This window comes from Mus caroli, unplaced genomic scaffold (assembly GCF_978045245.1).
Source record: "Mus caroli unplaced genomic scaffold, Mus_caroli_1 scaffold_16, whole genome shotgun sequence".
Classification (NCBI taxonomy): Eukaryota; Metazoa; Chordata; class Mammalia; order Rodentia; family Muridae; genus Mus; species Mus caroli.
Window position 1 is genome coordinate 23833035 of NW_028227271.1, and position 19595 is coordinate 23852629.

The 19595-nt window shown below is 51.9% G+C and overlaps 1 protein-coding gene across 3 annotated transcripts in view; it reads right to left on the reverse strand.

Annotated features, from left to right (window-relative positions):
- Window positions 1-19595, reverse strand: part of Cacna1i (calcium voltage-gated channel subunit alpha1 I) — a 110447-nt gene that overhangs the window by 56680 nt on the left and 34172 nt on the right. For all 3 annotated transcript variants that reach the window (XM_029470056.1, XM_021182805.2, XM_085831343.1), the window contains one exon: window positions 4681-4778. In XM_029470056.1, coding sequence (XP_029325916.1) covers window positions 4681-4778 — 98 coding nt within the window. The remainder of the gene's footprint in view (window positions 1-4680; window positions 4779-19595) is intronic.

Here is a 19595-nt window from a genome sequence, read left to right on the forward strand (position 1 = left end):
ACCCAGGGTTCCCTGTGATAGAGCTGGTGATGCTAAGCCCAGGCACAACTCAACCCCCTGGAGGTTGCTCAGAGTCCTCCAAGCAGACACCCTTTTAACAGCTTAGCTTGGAGTGCAATGGCTAGATGCAGCACAGGCTGGCTCCATGCTCTCTAGTGACTGCCCAAGTTTCTAACTGGAAGAAGTCAAACATTTCACTTTGAAAGGACTCAACCAATGGGGCTCAGGAAAATACTGTGATAACGTGGGGCTGGGGGTATAGACAGAGGCAGACCCAGCAGGGGACACAGCCTTGCAGATAATCCAGTCCCATCATGCCAAAGCACAGAGAGGAGCAGTAACTAATAACAGGTTGAGCAGTAAAAAAAAACAGAACTCAGACCCTGCCTCTCTCCTCGACCTTCTCCCTTCCTCTGTCTCCTTCCCCTTATCCACTAAAGGCCGGAGCTAAGGACAAAGCTGCAGGGGTGGGCTGAATGGACATACTTTGAGAGTTTCTGTAACAAGAGCCCTGGCTTCTGGGACCCCTTTCTATACTATACGAAGCTGAGAGCCACATAGCTAATTCAACCTCCCTCTGCTCTGTGTCAGTAGAGAGACCGAGGCCCATGTTGCAACAAAGCGGAGACCAGGACATGCACTCTCTGACCCTTAGTTGGGTCTTTCTGGGCAATCATGTTAAGACTTTATCCTACACTGCATTTTTTAAGATTCAGGTAACCCTGACTCCTTGATTTCCCAATTAATCACTGATAATTTGACTGTCCAGGGCTGGCTCTCTAGCTTGCCATCTAGTGGTAAAACAGAGAGGTGCAGGCTACTGCTGAACACATCCCAAGGCAGACACAGCTGAAGAGCCCAAGCCCCCTGTCAGGTCACTCATTACCTAGTGACTCCTAGTAGAAGACCAGACACCAGGGACAAAAGAGCCTCTCCCTCAGAATCGGGGGCTGAGTTGTTGGACTTCAGGGATCTCCATTTTCTAACTGTCCTGTACTCTTGGGGTTTAGTTACTAAAGAAGGTAAGTTTAAGCTGGGAAGTGGGGAGGTATGCCTTTGATCCCAGCACCTGGGAAGCCTGGTCTACAGAGTGAGTTCCAGGACAGATCGGGCTATGTAGAAATCCTGTCAGAGAAGGAGGAAGAGGGGGAGGGGGAAGGGGAGGCAGAGGGGGAGGGGAGGAGGAAGAAGAGGGAGGAGGAGGGGGAAAAGGAAGAGGAGGAAGAAGGAGGAGGAGGAGGGAGAGAAGGAGAAAGAGGAGGAGGAAGAATCGTTTATCCTAAGGTCTTTTCTGTGGAATGTAGCTGCTCTCTCCATCTGAAGATATTTTGGATCCTGGGAATTCTCAGCATCTCCACAATGCTGAACTCTGAGAAAGGGAGAGAGGTGACCGTCAGCTAAGAGGGCATCTGAGGATTCCCAGGGGCGCCATTAGCTGATAGAAGGTCCTGAGGCAAGGCTTGGAGCCTCCCTTGGCTATCTGTGCCCAGAGCTTCGATAACTGGAACGTACAGGAGCAGTGGGACGCTAGGCTCAGGACTGACCCCTGCCCTCCTCCAGAGAACAGGCAAGCTGGTGTGTGGGACAGGGAGAGACCACCTCAATCCCAAAGCCACTTAACAAGCTCTGTATGCAGCCAGCCAGGGATCTGGGGAACCTGGAGAGATAGAGTGGCCAGGGTTCATATACGTGTTCATGAGTGACAGACACCATGACATGGCACACACGCATTTTACACACACATGCATATATACACATTCACATGTGTGCACATGTGTTTTCCTATAAAAACACATATAGATCTCTATATCCACACACCTGTCCAGAAACCATCTAGCAGGAGAAAGACCCACACCCTGCAAGTCTGTCCAGTCCCTTTGGGCCTACGCCCATACACTAACATCCCTTCATATGGCTGTGGCACGCTTGTCGGATCCCGGGCTGGCCTGACGGAGACCATGGTGTGAGATCCTATATAAATGCCCTTGTGGAGAATGCTCTGTCACATGCCCCTCACCTCCAAAGTGACCCGACCTGTAGGCTCCATCCCAGGAACACTGGAGATGAAGGCAGCCAACCCAGCCATCCCCAGGACAGAAATAGAAGCAATACAGATGGAGCAATAAGAGATGGGCCCATGCTCTATGCTCTATGCTCTGAATCTCTCTTAGTGGCTCAGAGCTAATGCTAATGACTCTGACTTGAGCTGGCTCCGGAGTACCTCCTCTGTCTCTCGGCCCTGCCCAACCTTAGCCATTGCTTCCCTGAGATACCAGAGCAGCTTCAGGGACCAGCTCACCCCCACACTCCTCACATGGCCATGTCTGAAACACCGTCCTGTTGACCTTTCCAGTCACTCCAGTCTCAACCCCACTTCCTGATCTTCATCTGGCCCCTGAAGCAGCCGGTATCTGAAATTCCCCAATAGTCAGAGGCTGGTGACTTCTAGACTTTTGCTCCGGCCATGCCCCACTCCTCTTTGTCTCCATTGCACCTAATCCCCAGGTTTCCAGGGTCTCTGCTCAGATGCCCTCCCCAACCCTGCATCCTGAGCTTTACTGGACCCAAGGCACCACTCTCTGTGCTTTAGCATCTCTGTGGTTCCTCATGGGAGGATGGGTCAATGTTTACCGAGCATGCGGGTCTCATGTGTGTTTGAGGGGTTCCTTCCACAGCTCTAGGCACTGAATGGCTGAAATCCTCCATGTGTTGGGATGAGGAAATGGCTCAGTGGGTAAAGTGTTCGCCTTACAATCATGAGGACCAGAGTTCCAGTCACCAGGATCCAATGTAAAGGCCAGGTTATCCTAGGGACCTGCCGGTAATTACAGCCCTCAGAAGGCAGAAACAGAGTAAACTAGCTAGCCATGGTAGCTGTGTCACTGAACTCTGGGTTCAATTAAAAAACTGAGCCTCGAAGAGTGGTGTAGACAGTGTTCAAGGGTGATTTCTTACATCAACCTCATGCCTCTATGCAACTGGGAACATATGCAAACACGCACATGCAAATGCACATACACACATGCATGTGAAAGAAAGAAAAGAAAGAACATCTCCTGGCCTTCTCAAATAGACCTAAAAGTCCCAAGCCTATGTCCCTACCTCTCCCCATTCCTAACATAGGGCAGTGGAGGAGGCATCCTACATCTGCTACTCTCTAGGAGGGAACCATGTCTTTGAAACTGTTTCTTCATCCCCTCCAAATAAGAATAGCCCAGATCCCTCCCTGGTAAAGGCAAGGCTCAGACATCAAGGGAATACAGTCTAGGAAATGCAGAGCAGACCTCAGGGCTTGTGGGTTCAAGGCAAGCTCTCAATGTAAGGTGGGTATGAGATAGACAGACAGGTGGGGAGGTGGGGAGGTGGATGGATAACTAGGTGGACAGGTGGGAAAGTGGGGTGAATGGGTAGATGAACAGATAGATAGATAGATAGATAGATAGATAGATAGATAGATAGATAGATAGATAGATAGATAGATAGATGATAGGTAGGTAGATAGATAGATAGATAGATAGATAGATAGATAGATAGATAGATAGATTGATAGGTAAATGTGTGAGTGGACAGGTAGTAAATGAGACAGACAGACAGACAGACAGACAGACAGACAGACAGACAGGTGAGTGGATAGATAGGAGGATGGACAGATAGGTGGAAGGACAGATAGGTAGATGCTTGGGTGGATGGATCAAGAACACATGCATAGAACGGTGAGTAAATGAGACCCATGAACAGGTGAGTGGGTAGGTGTTAGGTGTGCTGTGCAAAGGTCATCTTTGTACTATTCAATTTTTAATTCTGTACTGACAGGGAGCTGAGTTCTGTCCAGATTTGGGTATTGTTATTTTTATGGTGTGTCGCCTGCCTCAGTAAACATATACCTTCCTCACAAGCTGATTGGTTTAATCAGCCAATAGCTGTGCAGGAACAGGAAAGGGAAGGTGGGGTTTCCAGTCTGAGAGAGAGTCTCTAGGAGAAGAATCTAGGGGGTAAGATTCACCAGCGGGACACAAAGGAGGTCGGATGTACTGGGAGAGAGATTGAGAGAGAGGTTAACGGGCCACATAGTGTGATGTGGTCAAGAATATTAGGGTTAATCAAGTTAGATGAGCTGGCTGGGAGGTCATCTAAGCTAAAACAAAATTAGTCTCTGTCATTATTCATCTGCTGATGGGTCCAAGATGTCTGGCGATACATAGGTGTGTGTGGATGGGTGGATGGACAGACAAGTGTGTGGATGTGTGGGAAGGCAGGTGGCAAAGGCATAAATAGTCCTGTGTGTGAGTAGGTGACAGATTCAAAGTCTAAGCCTGCCAGAACTGGCTTCCCAATGGTGCACTAAACTCGCCCTACTTAGGCTAATCACGTTCTTTTCTTACACAGGCCCCCTCTGACAGCCTATGGAGACCACGCCCAAGTAACCTTTTACCCCAGAACAGTTGGGCTTCCCAAGTGCTGAAACACAAGTAAACTGAGAACTCAGAGGCATCAAGACCTACCCACCCACCCCCAGCACCTCTGGGTCCCACGTGCTTGCCCATGAGTTCAATAGGAGCAAAGTGACATTGTCCAGCGCCATGAGGATGGTTCTGGCCATGGAAGGAACTGATCTGTCTCTCTGAATGAGAAAATGGGTCAAGCTGGGCGGGTGGTGATGGGTAAGCAGGGAGGACTCACTGGGAACACGGTTGATGGCTTTGAGAGGCCTCAGGACACGCACAGTGCGGATGGCTGACAGGTTGATGTTCTGTAGGTCCAGAGAGTATTCGACCATCCTACGGAGAAAGGAGAGAGTGAGGGACGGCATAGAAGAGACACAGGACCAGGTCCCAAGCTGGGGCCACCCAGCTACCCACAGTCCCTAGAAGAGTAAGGAAAGGACCAAAATCCAGCTGTGATGTTCCCCTGAGTCCAGTCTCCTCTGTAAGCAAGGTTAACAAAAGCAAGACCCTACCTGTCACAGCGACTTAGCAGGTATAGTCTGGGGCAGGAGTGAAAGGAACAGAGACAGGTCCCTACTGTAGAGCCAGCACCATGCCAGGTGGCTGTCACCTTCTAGACCCTAGCCATTTGACCTGTATCAGTCCCACTTCCAAAACTTCCCTTCCAATGCGGATACATGGCCATCAGATTAAACCTGAAGAGGTGAGGGACCTCAGGGTGGTGCCACACAGAAACTGGGTGTCACTAACATCGAAAATGTATTATAAAGCCTCCATCACAGAGAAAGGCCTAAGAGGGGCCCACCACAGCTGGCGCCAAAGCCCCAGTAAGAAAGCAAGATATGACAGATGATGCTTAGGACTTAGGTCATCTCAGATAAGGCTAGAATCAAACATCCTACTGGGCTAGCCTCCTCTCCACCCCACCTTGAACTAGCCTGGGCATCCTGTAACAAATCTCCTAAGACGTGGCAGATGTGCTGTGTTCTCTGGACTCTAGGAAGCCCTGAACAGCTCAACGACCGCCTCAGGCTCACAGATGCTCTGCAGACAAAAGACCTTTCCTCAGGTCTCCTCTGCCTGGAGAAACCGCCCCGCTCCTGTGGTGGAACCATGCTCGCGTCCTACACGGCACTGGAGACCTGGAAGCTTCTCCATACTGAGTCCAGAATGTGCCAGACCAGTGCCAATTCTGTGGACTCAAAAACATCTCAACTGCAGACTTGTTGGGGGAAGGGCGACTCAAACAAAAGAGAGACAGCCTTAGAGCTGCCCTGGTCCCCTGGTCAGCCTCACCCCCACACCCTCCTCCCCATTCCACTTGTAGTGCTTTGCTGGTGGTCACCTCTTCCAGGGGGCCTTCCCAGATCTCCCACGGGGCAGATCTTGATGACCCACGCAACGGTGGTCCACGAATCAGTCAGGTGCTACTTGCTGAGACACCATTGTCCCCTCCCCTACAACTAACCTATTGGGAGTTATCACTCAATAGACCCTCCCCCAAATCCCACCCTGGCTCCAGCAAGGCTGCCAGCTCCACCTGTCACCAGTGTGGGCGGGAAATGAAGGCTTTCCTGCACTCCCAATAAACCTGTCCAACTGTTGTGAGCCACCGCCCCCTCCTGTCGCTTGAGGAGTAATTGAGCGAAAGCTGCCTCACCTGAGATGCCCCGTCCATCCCCCCAACTCTTGTCCATACCTCGCTCTCTGGCAGGCTCCTCTCTGTGTGCACAACCCCCACATGTGCACACCTGAGCTCACTCATACACACACACACACACACACACACACACACACGCTCCTACTTTAGCCTAAATTCAGATAGAGGTGACCTTAAAAATGTTTCAGAGATTGGAATCAGAGACAACGATTGGAGAAAGAGAGAGGAGGAGAGAGAAGTGGGGAAGATGCAGGGCAGTGGCTGGCAAAGAGGGTGAGACAGAGGCCTGGGCATGGGAGAGGACAAGAGGGCTGAGCAGGCGGTAGGGCATGGGCCTCGTGAGGATTCCACGCGTGGGTGAGCCAAACTGGCATCTTCATATTTTGAAGAAGAGTTCTCCCCAGCAGCTGGGGGATGCTTGTGATGGAGGCACTGTGGGGGCGGCACATGCACACACACACATACAGAATATGGGGAGCCTCCCTCCGGCGTTCACTCACTCCAGAGACCTTTTCTCTGCCTACCCAGCTTCTTTGGGTGTGGTCATGGGGAGGTGCAGGGTACATTCTGGCTGCGGGTATGGAACAGGGGCTTCCCACTGACTGTGCCAAAGCCCATGTCGCACAGCTGCCTGGCTCAGGACAGAGGGGACATAGAGCCAGTCTCACCCCTGTGAAATATCAAAAACAAAACAAGGCGATGCAGGCTTGAGAGGTGAGGGCTGTTTGAGGGCTCTGTCTTGCCAGTCTGCCTGGGGCCCCCATGTTTGAATGCAGCCACTATTCTAAACCTGTGTCCTTCAACCTTGGAGTGAAGGACCCCTGCTCTAGAACAGCCTCAGCAAGGGGATCCTCAGGACACCTCGGTCCCTGACTCCAGGCACCTCGTGGCCACCTGTACCACTGTCTCCCTTCCAGAACCCCCAGGTCCACAGCCTGACACTCAGCACTGAGCAAAGCACGGGGCTGGCATGTGGCTGACCTGGAAGGTTCAGCATCCAGGAGAGAAAGCGCTCTCTTACATCGTCTTCTATAACCGAAGAGAAGAGACAGTCTCCCTGGATCCTGGATGGGGATGTGGGCTGTGGCTGGATATCACTAAGGCCCACGATTGCCCAGTTAGTAAACAACAGCATCCTCATGGTGGGAAGCTGATGCGGATTCACAGGCTTGGCTTCAGACTCAGCCACCCCTATACTCTGGTTCCCTAGAAGAACCAAAGCAGCTGGAGCCCAGCAGTACATGAGGACCTCAAAGCCAAGGGGAACAGACTTAGACACTGCACACTCATCCAGCCCCTTCCCTCCACTCTGGACCTTGCCCTCCAGGTCTTCAGGTAGGCACACCCCCTCGACAGCCAACTGCAAAATTTCCTGAGACCCCCATCAGTACATCCCTCTCTCCATTTAAAAAACAGACCTACCCCCATGGAACTTCTTGGAGAATTTAATATCAAAATCTGAATTCCAAGCTTCGTGGCAGCCAATTGAGAAGGGGGAAATGGGATGTTACCAAGTTCTTTAGCAACAGAAACTAACTGGACATTGTATGGCTTTACAGGGTCGGTGTCTCCTAAACCTTCCTCTAAGTCCCCTGACCTACGGGGACATTCTGCTGCATCTGTTTCCTGACTGAAAGAGGAGGGCAGTCTAAACTCATTTGGTGCATGAGAAGCACACATTAGGTGCCCGAGGAGCACACATTAGGTGTACAAGAAGCACACATTTGATTCACAGTGATCTAAATGCACTTGGTCGATAAGAAGCACACATTAGGTGTACAGTGGAGAACCCAGAGGTTCCCATTCTTCCCTGAGGGGAAGATACTGGAAAGGATACTGGACAGTCGTGGGAGTGTCAGGGGAGAACATTTGACTGGCAGGCAGGAACTGTGTGTTTAAGTCTCTGCCCCGGGAAACTCGCCATCCTGACAGAGACTCTTGCACTAGCAAGTCCAACCTGGGACAGCTGCTGACATCTCCACTGTCCCTGCTGAGACAGCATCTTACCATCCCTGTCTCCTGACAGCTGAGACAGCCTCCCTTCTGTTCTCCTGTCTCCTGCTCTCCCCTCCTCCTAGCCCAACCATATCACATCGCCATACCTAAACCTCAGAGGGAGGTGTGCTTGCTTAAAACCCTTCCGTGGCTCCCACTGTTCTCTGGGAAAGACCCAAACCCCCAACCACAGCCTTCAAGGCCCTCCACAGCCTGGCCTTGCTCCTACCTTCAGCGACTCAAGGTATCAAGCCAGGCTCACAGGGCATCTTAGGCACACACCCCACTCTCCAGTACTGGAGCCCCCTCCTCCTTCCCCTCCCTCCTCTGCTCTTCCATGAAGGCTCCTCTTGCTCCTCACCAAGTGCAAAATTTCTCCATCACCCCCTGTTCTGACTCTGTCCTCACAGTCCACACATCCTGGCGGGGATGGGTTCCCCGGTACGGAGCCAGAGACTCGCAGGGCTCATCACTCAAGAACTGATCAGGGAACGTGGGAAGGGGGTAAAGAAGCGAACAGTAAGAGTGGGCTGTTTGGGGTGGTCCAGGTATGACTTCCACCCAGGAACCCAGAGAGACCAACCATAAGGCTATCTGGGGACTGAAGTAGCAACACTGGGCTGCAGCACGGGGCAGAGAACTTGCCTAGCATGAGTGTGGGAGATCCTGGAATCCATTTTCAGAGTGGGGTGCAGGGAGGTAGGCTGACAGCAATGGTGGCCTGTGGCACTGGGAGTGCCCATCTCCCTGACTCTGATCTTCATGTCTACCTTCACCTGCTGCCCACACCCTGGAGACACTCAGGGGAACCCACCTAAATGTGAATAATACCACCCACTCTGTGCCCAAGGCCACCCTCTGCCATGACTAAGGCCATCCCCTCCTCCTGTCACACTGAAAGTGGTCTCTGTGCCACTGTCCTAGCTCATAACGAGGTGAAAAGGAAGCTGGTGAGTGGGTGAGTAACCATGGGGCTGACTTCCCTCAGGCCCCAAGTAAGACATCAGTTTCAAGAGTGAGAAATTAATTCCTAATTACACAGTTACTTTATCACACAGCTATGGTGCTAAAAGTCTCTTAAAAAAAAAAAAATCAACAGCCCTACCAGCTCCTGCCAGCTCCCAAGCGCCTAATTGAGTAGAGCAATCCTGCCTTAAAGAAGCACTGGGTGGCTAGGCTGAGGTGGGGGCCAGGTCAGGAGAAAGCAGGGAGGAACGTGAGGAGGACTCTTCAGGGCATCTCCCAATGCCCCTGCTTAAAGAGCCTCCTTCCCGTAACCCCTGGCTCTGAGGAGAAGCCCGGGACTGCTCAGGAGACATGTCCCCTGGGCTTGGTCACTATCATGGGGTCAGAATGGACATACAGCCCCAGGTTGTCCCTGAGGGTACTCCAGCTCTTGAGCTGGAAGAGCCTCTCCCCAGCCCCCAATCCCTGGATATTTGGCCTGGAACCCCGAGGTGCTGAGGGCCATTTTGCCTCAGTGTAGCCTGAGGATTGCACAATCATGGAAGATCAAACAAGAACTGCAGGGGCAGGGTCCTGGGCTGGAGTGGCCTGTCTTCCATTCTGCCTAGTTTCTTCCCTTGAGGCTTGAGGGGTAGGGAGCCTGATGCCTGGGGTTTCTGCCACCTGCCACTTAGTCCTGGCATGCTGGGGAGGGCCTCCTAACCATTCAGTAGCCACCAAGTAGACACACACACACACACATGCCCTGGTCAACTCTCTCCCACAGTCAGATTACTACACCTACTCTCTGCAGAAGACAACACTGAGTCTCAGAGAACACCCAAAGGGCACGCCAGGTGTGGAAGAACCTACCCCCTGACCCCATCTCATCACAGCTCTTGAGCTCCCCCCACCTGACTGGCTCAGTGACCACAACCCACTACAGCAGGTGGGAGGTGGCCAGCATCCCTGTGGGCAGTGTGGTCCAATGGTCAGAGCACATTCCTGGGTTCCAATCCCAGTTCACCACCACCACCACCACCACCCACTACACCCAGTGACCTTGAGCGAGCCAGTCAGTGGAAATGAATTCTAACATAGATTTAGGGCCTAAAACAGGCTCTGGCATGAGGAAAGGCTGGTAAGTATGAACTGTCATGCGTTTCCTCAGCTTCTTGAGTCTACCCTTATCTACAAGTCCTATGTACCCTGAAGAAAGTCACATATACCCAGGCAGGGAGAAGCAAGAGAAGCCAGGCTGTAATTCTTAAAGCCCTCTGGCCTCACCCCCAGCACTTGCCACTCCTGCTGTGCTCTAATGTTAGGCAACAGCTCCAGCTCTCTCTGTGTTCCAGGTCGGCCCCTTTCCATCTGGTCCTTGTATCGAAAGAGCCTTTCCTGGCTCTCCCAGGCCCACTGCCATGCAGAGCTGAGCACTCCTGTTGGGTGTCCTGCTCTTTTCCATCCTGTGTCGCTTACTCTGCATGTCCCAGATCCTCAGAGATGCTTCAGGGTCCCAGCCGGGCCCCCCACCCCTAAGCCCAGGCAGGCTTGTCAAATGAACACCTTGGGGGACAAAATTAATAGAAGAGCTTGCAGGGCCAGAGAAGCAAGGCGAAGTGTCTGGGGTGCATCTTCCTAGGACACACCCCATCCAGGGCTAGTGTCTGTGCTTCCTTCCTCAATCCCTGCAAGGGGCCTGTGGGGCTTTTCCTTAAAATACGGTAGATCATGGAGTTCTCAGCAAGGAAGGCACAACTCGGGATGGGGATTGTCTGTCATCAACTAGACCATCAGCCTGGGGCGCTAGCCTGACACCCAGCACACGGTAGGGGTTTTGGTGGAGAGAGTTCAGGGAAGTGGAGAGCAAAGGGTGGAGCCGCCATGGGAACAACAGCAAGGATCTCCACTCAGTTCTTTAACCATCCATCGAGGTGATTTTACTCAATGCTACAGTTAATGCTACAGTTGGTTTTTATTCCTTCCGGAGTCATGTGTTAAAATTCTAATGCCTCAAAAGCTTGGAATGAGGTGGCAGGGTCCTTGGGGTTTGTAGGGGTGAAACTGGTCCCCTTGATTAAACCAAAGACAACTATTTGTCCCTCATCCCGTGAGGATGTACCAAGGAAACATGACCTTGGACTCCCAGCCTCCAGAATTAGGAACACACGCATGCCTGTGGTCCATAACAATAGCTCCCAGCACCCAGCCAGCCTGTGGCATTCCCTTACAGCATGCCGGTACTGAGATATCCACAGTTCCTCACATGAAGCCTCCCCCATCCAGGAGGAGGCTGGAGGTTGGTAAGCCTGCCTGATGGAGAAGGAGACTGAGTACAACTGAGTCAACCTGAGTTCATGGTTCAGTGGGGAATCCTGCACCATGAAGGGTAGCTCCAAAGTCTTAGCATGGCTTACAATACAGATCCCAGGAGGGTAGGAACCGAGGTGGTCAAGAGACTCGGACCTTCCCTCTGCTGGTCTGCATTCAGTGCTGTGCTACCAGGCCTCCGTCTTTGCTAGGGTCACCTGATAAGTGCACAGCGCTCAGGAAAAAATATGTATGTGTGTGTTTGCTTTGTTTTGGAGACAGAGTCTTCCTTTGTGGCTCACACGGCTCAGCCTCAGTGTTAGGCTTATAGATCCGAGCTGAGCCCCACATCCCACTCAGCGATACCTGAGTGTTTTGTTTTGCACGTGTCTTTGTGTGGTGTGTGTCTCTGTTCCCATGTGTGAGGTGCATGCGTGCATGGGAAAGCCTTTCTTGACAGCTCTTCACCCTTATTCACTGAGGCAAATTCTCTAATTAGAACCTAAAGCTCACCAACGGGGATAGTCTAGTTAGCCAGGTTTCTCCGGGAATTCCGTCTCGGCCTTGAGGTCTTTGGAATTAGAGGGGAGCTGCTATGCCCACGTGGCTTTTAAGAGAGAAGAAGAGTTCCAAATTCTAATCGCCATGCTTGTAAGGGGAGCATGTTATCATGCACTGAGCCATCCCCAGGGCATGGCTTTTTTATATGTGTGCCACCACTTACAATGTCTGCCCCCCTGAGGTGAGCTCAGGCTGGTCTTGGTACCACCTGACGGGGGCTATGCTACAGGTAGGTGGGAGAAAGGTGGGAGGAAACATTTCCTCTCTGAGGATTCACCTCACAGCTTCCTGAGGGTCAGTGAGACTTCCCAAGACCTTGGGACAGGCTAGTGGATGATTTCGACCTCTGGAAAGGTGACATTCTCTCATTGAGTGAACACGGGCTCAGCCATATCTAAGAAATCCCAGGACCCCCTATATAGTGTAGTGACCTGGAGCTGGCTACCAGTTTCTGTGAGTGTCCACTCATCTGCAGAGCAGCCTTAACCTCCTGGGATCCTGGGGCTCGGGACAAGATGGCAGATATGAAAGAGCTCAGCCCATCAGCAAGCAAACGTAAGCCGGCTCCCGTTGCCCAAGCTTCTGGCTGTGCTCCAAGGAACCCAGGGCCAGGGGGTTCCCCCTCTTATCCTCCTGGGATATACCCTCCTTGTTCTCGAGCCATGAGGCACGGGAGGAGCTGACACCCACCAAGGCTGGCTCAGGAATGTACACGGCACCCAGTCCAGCCGAGCCAAGCCAAGAAGGCTCCCTTCTCGACCTCCTGGGCAAAGCAGAAGAGGACAGATGAGTAAGTCTCTGCTGATGCCATCCATCCTGCACAGAGCAGTGAACTCCAGGGAGGAAAGCTAGCACAGAAGAAACATCAGAGCTAAGAAATGGCAGCACAGACGGGGACGTCCGTGAGGATTCTGGCACCAGCCATCATGGAGGGCAAGGCTCTTCAGCAAAAGAGCTGAGAGAAATCCCATCACTGAGTGACTCTTGAGGTTCCTGCCTGACTCACACCTGACCAGTGTGACTCATCAGGCAGGTCTGAGGATCTCTGGCAACTCGCCCAATCCCCACGGTGGCTACCATCTTGTTTCCATGGAAACGGGCCTACACAGTGACCATCACCTGCTCTAACCAGCTGCGCATGCAATCGAAACCAACATTTACACTCAGATTCTCACTAGAACCTTCCAGGGTCCACACCCACCCAGTAATGCATCTTCACTTCACTCTTCAGCACCAGGCAGGAGAGCAGTGCCAGGGGCCTCCCCTTGCCCTTGACTCGGGACCTGTCATCAGAGAGAAGATCTATAAAGCCCCAAAGTAATTTTGGTCAGTGACACAGCCCACAGGGCCCCTTGGGCATCTTGACAACTCTGGAGTTTCCCTGAGTGACACAGAATACAAATACAGACACACAGGAAGAAGGCTCCTCCACAGGCTTCTGGAGACCATGAATGGAGTCCAGTAAATGACCCTGTGGTCACTGAATTGAGCTAAGCCCACTGGCAGGCAATGGCCTCTGTGGCACTTGTATGACCAATGCCAACTTTAGATGCCTCAGCAGAGTACAGACCCTGCCCAGCCAGCCTGGACAGAGCTACGGAAGTGGTAGCCAGGGACCACAGCTTCAACAAGGACACTGCCCACCAAGAGTCCTCTTCTCTGATCTGACTTGACCCCACAGAGTTCTTGGTTAGCTGAGCCAAAGTCAAACCTGCTTTCTGCTTCCTTTTGCCTTCCTGTAGCTAAAAGTAGCCGTGAGATTTGACTCTCGCCAAGAGCGTTAGGAAAGGAAGGGATTTGGTAGAGAAACACACACACACACACATTGCTTTCTGACCCAAGTAGACAGGCAGGGCTGGCATAGCCATCTCTCCGCCCTTCCATATGGCCTTCAATTCAGATATCCATAGCTCCAGCCACTGCCTCATGACCAAGGAAGAAATGACTGGGAAAATCACAGTCCTGTCATGTCAGCTCCTGCATGACTTCCTATGCAGGTCACAGGAGATGACTCTCTGAGAGCATCGGACCACCACACAGGACCCCTGAGTGAATGTAGATTCCTAGGTCTTACCATACCTGATAAGCCCACATCCCTGTAGTGGGGGCCCAAGAGGCTGCCCCCATAATGCTGCTGCTCTCTGGAGCATGCAGAGAGGTGAAGGTTGTGTTTGAAGGTTGAGATCACCCATCCCAACTTGCACACTACTGTGTGCAAGGAGGGACTAATCCCCACCTTCAACCTGTCATACCCAGAGTACCCCCAAGAGCCTTTACCCAACAGGGATATGGCTTCTCTGTAGCCTTCAGTTAGAACGCTACCCCCCCCAGTCTTAAATACAAGTCTACCACACCACACATATTTAAGGCAAAGATGCATACAGCAGTGGTACATAGTAGCTGGATGCTCAGGTAAAGGGGCTTGTGACCTGACCCTCCCCACCCACTCCTGAGGGAAGCTGGGATAATCTTCAGATTGTGGGTGGGACCTTAGGAAAAGAGGTCAGGTCGTGCTTGCACCTCCTCTAGGAAGGAATTTTAGCAGCACACGCCCTTGTCTCTCAGACAGAAGCTCATTCCTATACAGAGGCCCTCCCTGGGATGTCACAGTCCTCGGGTTTCAATATTCAATGGATACCTGCTCCTTGTTCTCATCCACCAAAGAGCCCACAGCCCTACGCAGGCCCCTGTTCCCCAAAGGACCAACCAAGCCTTTAAGTTTTAACAGAGGCATTTCATTCCCCGCTTGCTGCCGGCACTGGTCACTTCACGCCTACACAGAGACAGGGATGTTGTACCAAGGGAGGCGTACAGGCAAAGAGTATTCAGGACCGCAACTGAATATTTCACGACCCCCTAATGGACTAGGCAGAAGAGAGTTGCTTAAGTGAAAAGGGCGTAGGGTGGCTCTGCCATACCTGAAGAGCAGTGGCAACTGCCTGCTCTGTCACAGGGAGGGAAATAAGGATGACAGGGCTCTCAGACAGGCCAAGCAAAGCACAGGAAGCAACACAGAGAACAAACAGCTAGCCCCCACCCCCTCCGGGGACTCATCCGTGATGAAAGCACTAACCATGGGGCCAAGTTGGCTGTGTGAGTTTTAAAGTCACCTGCTATTCATCCCAAGGTGAGAGAGACCTGGCTTAGAGGACAAACGTGACCAGGAGACAAGCTACCGTAGCCTGCACTTTACGGGGATGGTATTCTCCCATCTGCCTCAAAGCCATTGTCGGGAGAAGGCTGGGATCCTGTCCTCCAGACAAGAATAGACAGCTCGCTGGGAATCCAGCAAGTTACGCTGAAACTGCTGTCCTTGGACAAGGGGCAGGAGGGCCTGGGACATTCCACCCTGAAGGAGAAATGAAGCCGTCTCTAGGCTTCTGGGGGGCTGTGGAGGGTCTGTACATTTACCCCTCCCTGTGGCTTCTACCCGTGCAAGAAGCCACAGACCTGTCTCCTAGCCTCACCTCTCAGCACCCACACATTCCACACTCCCTCTCCCTTAACTCTCCTTCCACAGCCTGAGCCCTCCTCCTGAGATTCCACTGGCTTCCCTCTGCTGGACAGCTCCTGGCCCAGCTCTGGGTCTTGAGAGCCACTTAACTCCAACCCCTCATGGATACTGGCTCTTGTGGTATCCTGGTCCTTCTAGGCAGGATTGTGGAACCACTTAGGCTGTATCTATGATATCTATTTTGTTTTGTTTTGTTTTGTTTTTTCCTATACTCTAAGCTCCATGACATCAGAAGAGCATGTGGCTCCGTTATCTTCTGTTCTTGCTTCCCGGGGCCAAAGTGTGGTGTGTACAAGCTCCTCAATAAATCCTGACTCCAGGAACGAACAGTACTAACAGGTGGGAGCCACAGAAAGACAAACTTTAGCTCAGGAAAAGAACTTTCTAGCACTTTTTTCTGTTCTAATGCGAGACTGGCTGCCTGGCACGATAGTGTGCTCCCTGCAGGGGTAGCATACGGATGGGGCCTCTGATCTCAGTTCAGCACCACTGAGTTGGAGACAAAGCGCTGTGACCTCCAAGGAACCTTGCAACTCGGAGGTTCTGTGTCACCCTCTGTGGCTTGGAAGAGGCAGCCAGTAATTTGGGGAAGGGGTGGGGCTGGAAGAGAGGAAACATCCCTGGGATGTCAGGCCTGTTACTCTGGAAACAAGGTTTCTAGTACTGATGGGGCTTTGGAGGGTGGGAGTGGGAAGGGTGGGCTCTAACCCTCACCCTGTCCTCTCCACCACACCATGCCCAGGATAGTGAAGACCCTGGAGACAGAGTAGGTTTGGTTCTGCATCTAGTACAGGGCTAGACCTGTAGGTATTCATGACTCTGGGAGAAAGTCTCCCATGTAGCTGATGGATGGGCTGCATCATCATCAGGGTTCCCGATGAGAGTGACAGTATGGGCCCTGCCCCCCGACCTACTCAGTTCATATGATAAGGCTCTGGATATGGGCTTTCCATACCAGCCCTGTGTCAGCCTTCCCTGATACTGAGGGTTGTGGCCAGAAGAGCCTGCCATGGGACATTGGGTGCTGAGACTGGCAGTCTTCCCCGGCTCCAGCTTGGAGACCCTGGTGTGCCGGCAGACAGGAGCAGAACAAAAAAACAGAGCTGAGCTTGAAGTCTCAGGGGCAGGAGCGGGAGAGCCTTGCGGTGGGAAGGGTAGACCCAAAGAAATGGCATCCCTGAGACAAATTAGAGGGGTGAAATTGCCCGATGTGGCATGCACCTGGGAAGTCAGAGGCAGGCGAGCTCTGCATTCAGGGCCAGCCAAGGCCCTGTTAGCACGAGCTAACAGACTTGCCCGGCAGTGTTTCGGTATCTAGGGGACAATCCTGTTGTTTGATTTACTTTTTCCTGTTAATTAAAAGGTGTAGACACCGGCAAGTTGCAAGCTAATTTGTAGATTTTTACCAGGCAGAGACAGATGCCACTTCTGCCCAACAGGAAAGGCTTCTGGCCATCACCAACCTGTGGTGTCTTTACAGGAGGCCCTCACCAGGCTGACACTCAGCTCTAGTGGTCCCCCCCGGGCCCTCTTCTATACCATCTCACTGGCCCCCCATTTAGCATAATAACCAGCAGTGCACGGTCATGCTAAGATTTACACAAGGGCTACTTTTATTCATATTTGTTGGGTTTTTTTTTTAATTGAAAATGACAGTGCTGATCTGAGGTTCCTTCCAGAATCAGGGACTTTAGGGAGACATCATTAATATTCCCAGGGAGAAGAGGGTGAACATTGTATCCATAAAACACCAACAGGCACAAACTGTCCTGAAACCCAGAAAAACACAAGAGCAAAAAGGCGTCCAGGGGATGAGAACGACAGAGGAGAGGACCGTTCTAGCAGAGACAGTGAAGAGAGAGAGAGAGGACCCTGCTGAGAGCCCAGGGGTGACTCACAAAGCCAAGACTAGAACTCCCTCCCCGTTCCAGGTGAACCCAGGACAGATGCAGAAACAAGAGAGGAGGGGGGGGAAGGGAGGGAGGGAGGGAGGGAGAGAGGGAGAGAGAGAGAGAGAGAGAGAGAAGAGGGAGGATCCAGCTGACAGGAATCTGAGCAGGACAGAGCAGGAAAATGAACTGGAAAACCAAAGAAGTTGGACAAACGCTCTGAGCCCACAGAGAGCTTGAAACTGGAGCTACAAGTTCTAGGCACCTGGGAGAAAATCCAAATTCTGGAGACAAGGAGGAAGACAACCAGCTTCCTGGCTAGACAAAGCTGTCAGCTTCCAAGAGAAGGGGGCAGGGTGGTACTGGTCCCCCGAGGCCCCATGTGAACAATTCACATGGCACAATGTCACCGGCTCTAAAGGAGTAAAATCAGAGTCCTATAAAAGAGCAGACACACACTGTCCTTCCCATTTCAAGATCAAAGGACGAGTTTGCACAGCCAAGATTAAAAAATGATACTATCCAAAACCTTTTCTTTGAAACTCTACTTAAGGGTATTCTCCAGCCAGCCCAAAATGAGAACGGGCCTGACAAAGGCATCGACCTGAGACCCAAGAAACCATCTGAAATCCTCCTGCCTCCAGGCAGGGTCCAAATCCCTAAGGACAAGGGGGCTGGGAGCCTGAACAGTGCTAGGAAGCAGAGCAACAGGACAAACTGTCACATTTCAGGACAGAGCCCAAGAACTCAGCAGCCTTGGGTTCTCAGCGGTGTCTCTAGTTCCCTCTTGGCCATTCGCAGGTGGCTTTGCTGCCTCTAATGGATGGCCAAATACTCAAGAACAAACACAGACATATGCTTCCCCACACACTGATGGGCACACACCCATTCATGGCCACCAGCCGCCTTCTCTCCTAACTCCTGCCCTGCTGAGCCACGGCTAGACATGGTTAGTGCGGTGTGTCTTTTACCTCCCATGTGTTACCTCGTCAGGACAGAACTCAAGTCCCATGTCCCCAGTCTGGTTCCATTAGACTACTTGGTTAAATGCTCTTGGGCAAACACAATATGCTGGCCAGAGCCCTGGTCCACTTGTGGACAGACTTCATGGCACCCCAGCAGAGCTGCGGGACACTGTCCTAGATGGTGAGGTCTGACCTGCATATGGTTCCCCTTCTCACTTGGCCCCAGGGTAGCATCCATGCTCCACAGAGCCCTCTGTGTCCCTGGCTGCTGGATAGACTCCAGGGAAGCAGGAAGGAAGCCTGGCATGATGCTCCAAATGGGCAAAGCGGAACCAAGTCTCTCCTGGCTTCTCTGGCTGTGGCGTGTGGCTTTGTTCTCTTTTGAATCAAGTCTCGTTTATGACCCAGGCTGGTCTTAAATTTCGGGGTGAACTGATCCTCCCACCTAAAACCATCTGGGCTTCCTTAGAGATGACCAGAAATGGGGCTTATGTCTGCCCTCCATTTCTGACTTGCCGAGTGACCATGATAATGGTGATGGCCACGGTGGTGGTGGTGGTGGTGATGATGATGATAAAGCTAATAGTAATGATGGTGTGGTGATGATGATAATGGTGGCAATGATGGTGGTGATGGCTATTGTGGTGATGATGATAACGGCAGTGGCGGTGAAGATGATAATGGTTATGATGGTGAGGGTGATTGTGGTGAAAATATATGACTATATTATGATGTTGAACATGATGGTGGTGGTGATCGTGGTAGTGATCATAATAATGATGATGGTGATGATGGCAATGACAATAGTAACAATGGTTATGGCGGTGGTGGTGACAGTGACAATGGTTATGTGGTGACAGTGACAATGGTTATGGTTATGGTGACAGTGACAATGGTTATGATGGTGACAGTGACAATGGTTATGGTTATGTGACAGTGACAATGATGATAATGGTGGTGGCGGCAGTACTGCAGCTGCTGCTGATGACAGCAAACACTTCATGATGCTCATTTTGACCAGGGTGACGTCTTTACTTCTTTTTACAGATGGGGAAATGGAGGCTTCTCAAAGTTAACTGACTTTCCCAAAGGCGTGCAATTAATCAGCATAAAACACTCAGTCTAAGCTGCCCACCGCACAACAGATGCTTACAGCGGCCACCGGAAGGGACAGCTGTCTTCTAGGACCATCTACAGGGAGCGTTGTCTCTCCGACCCCTGGCCAGAGGCCCTCCATTCTCACACAGCATCACCACCATCTCCCAGAAGCCCCTTGGCTAGCCATACGGAAGCTGGCATGCAACAAAAACC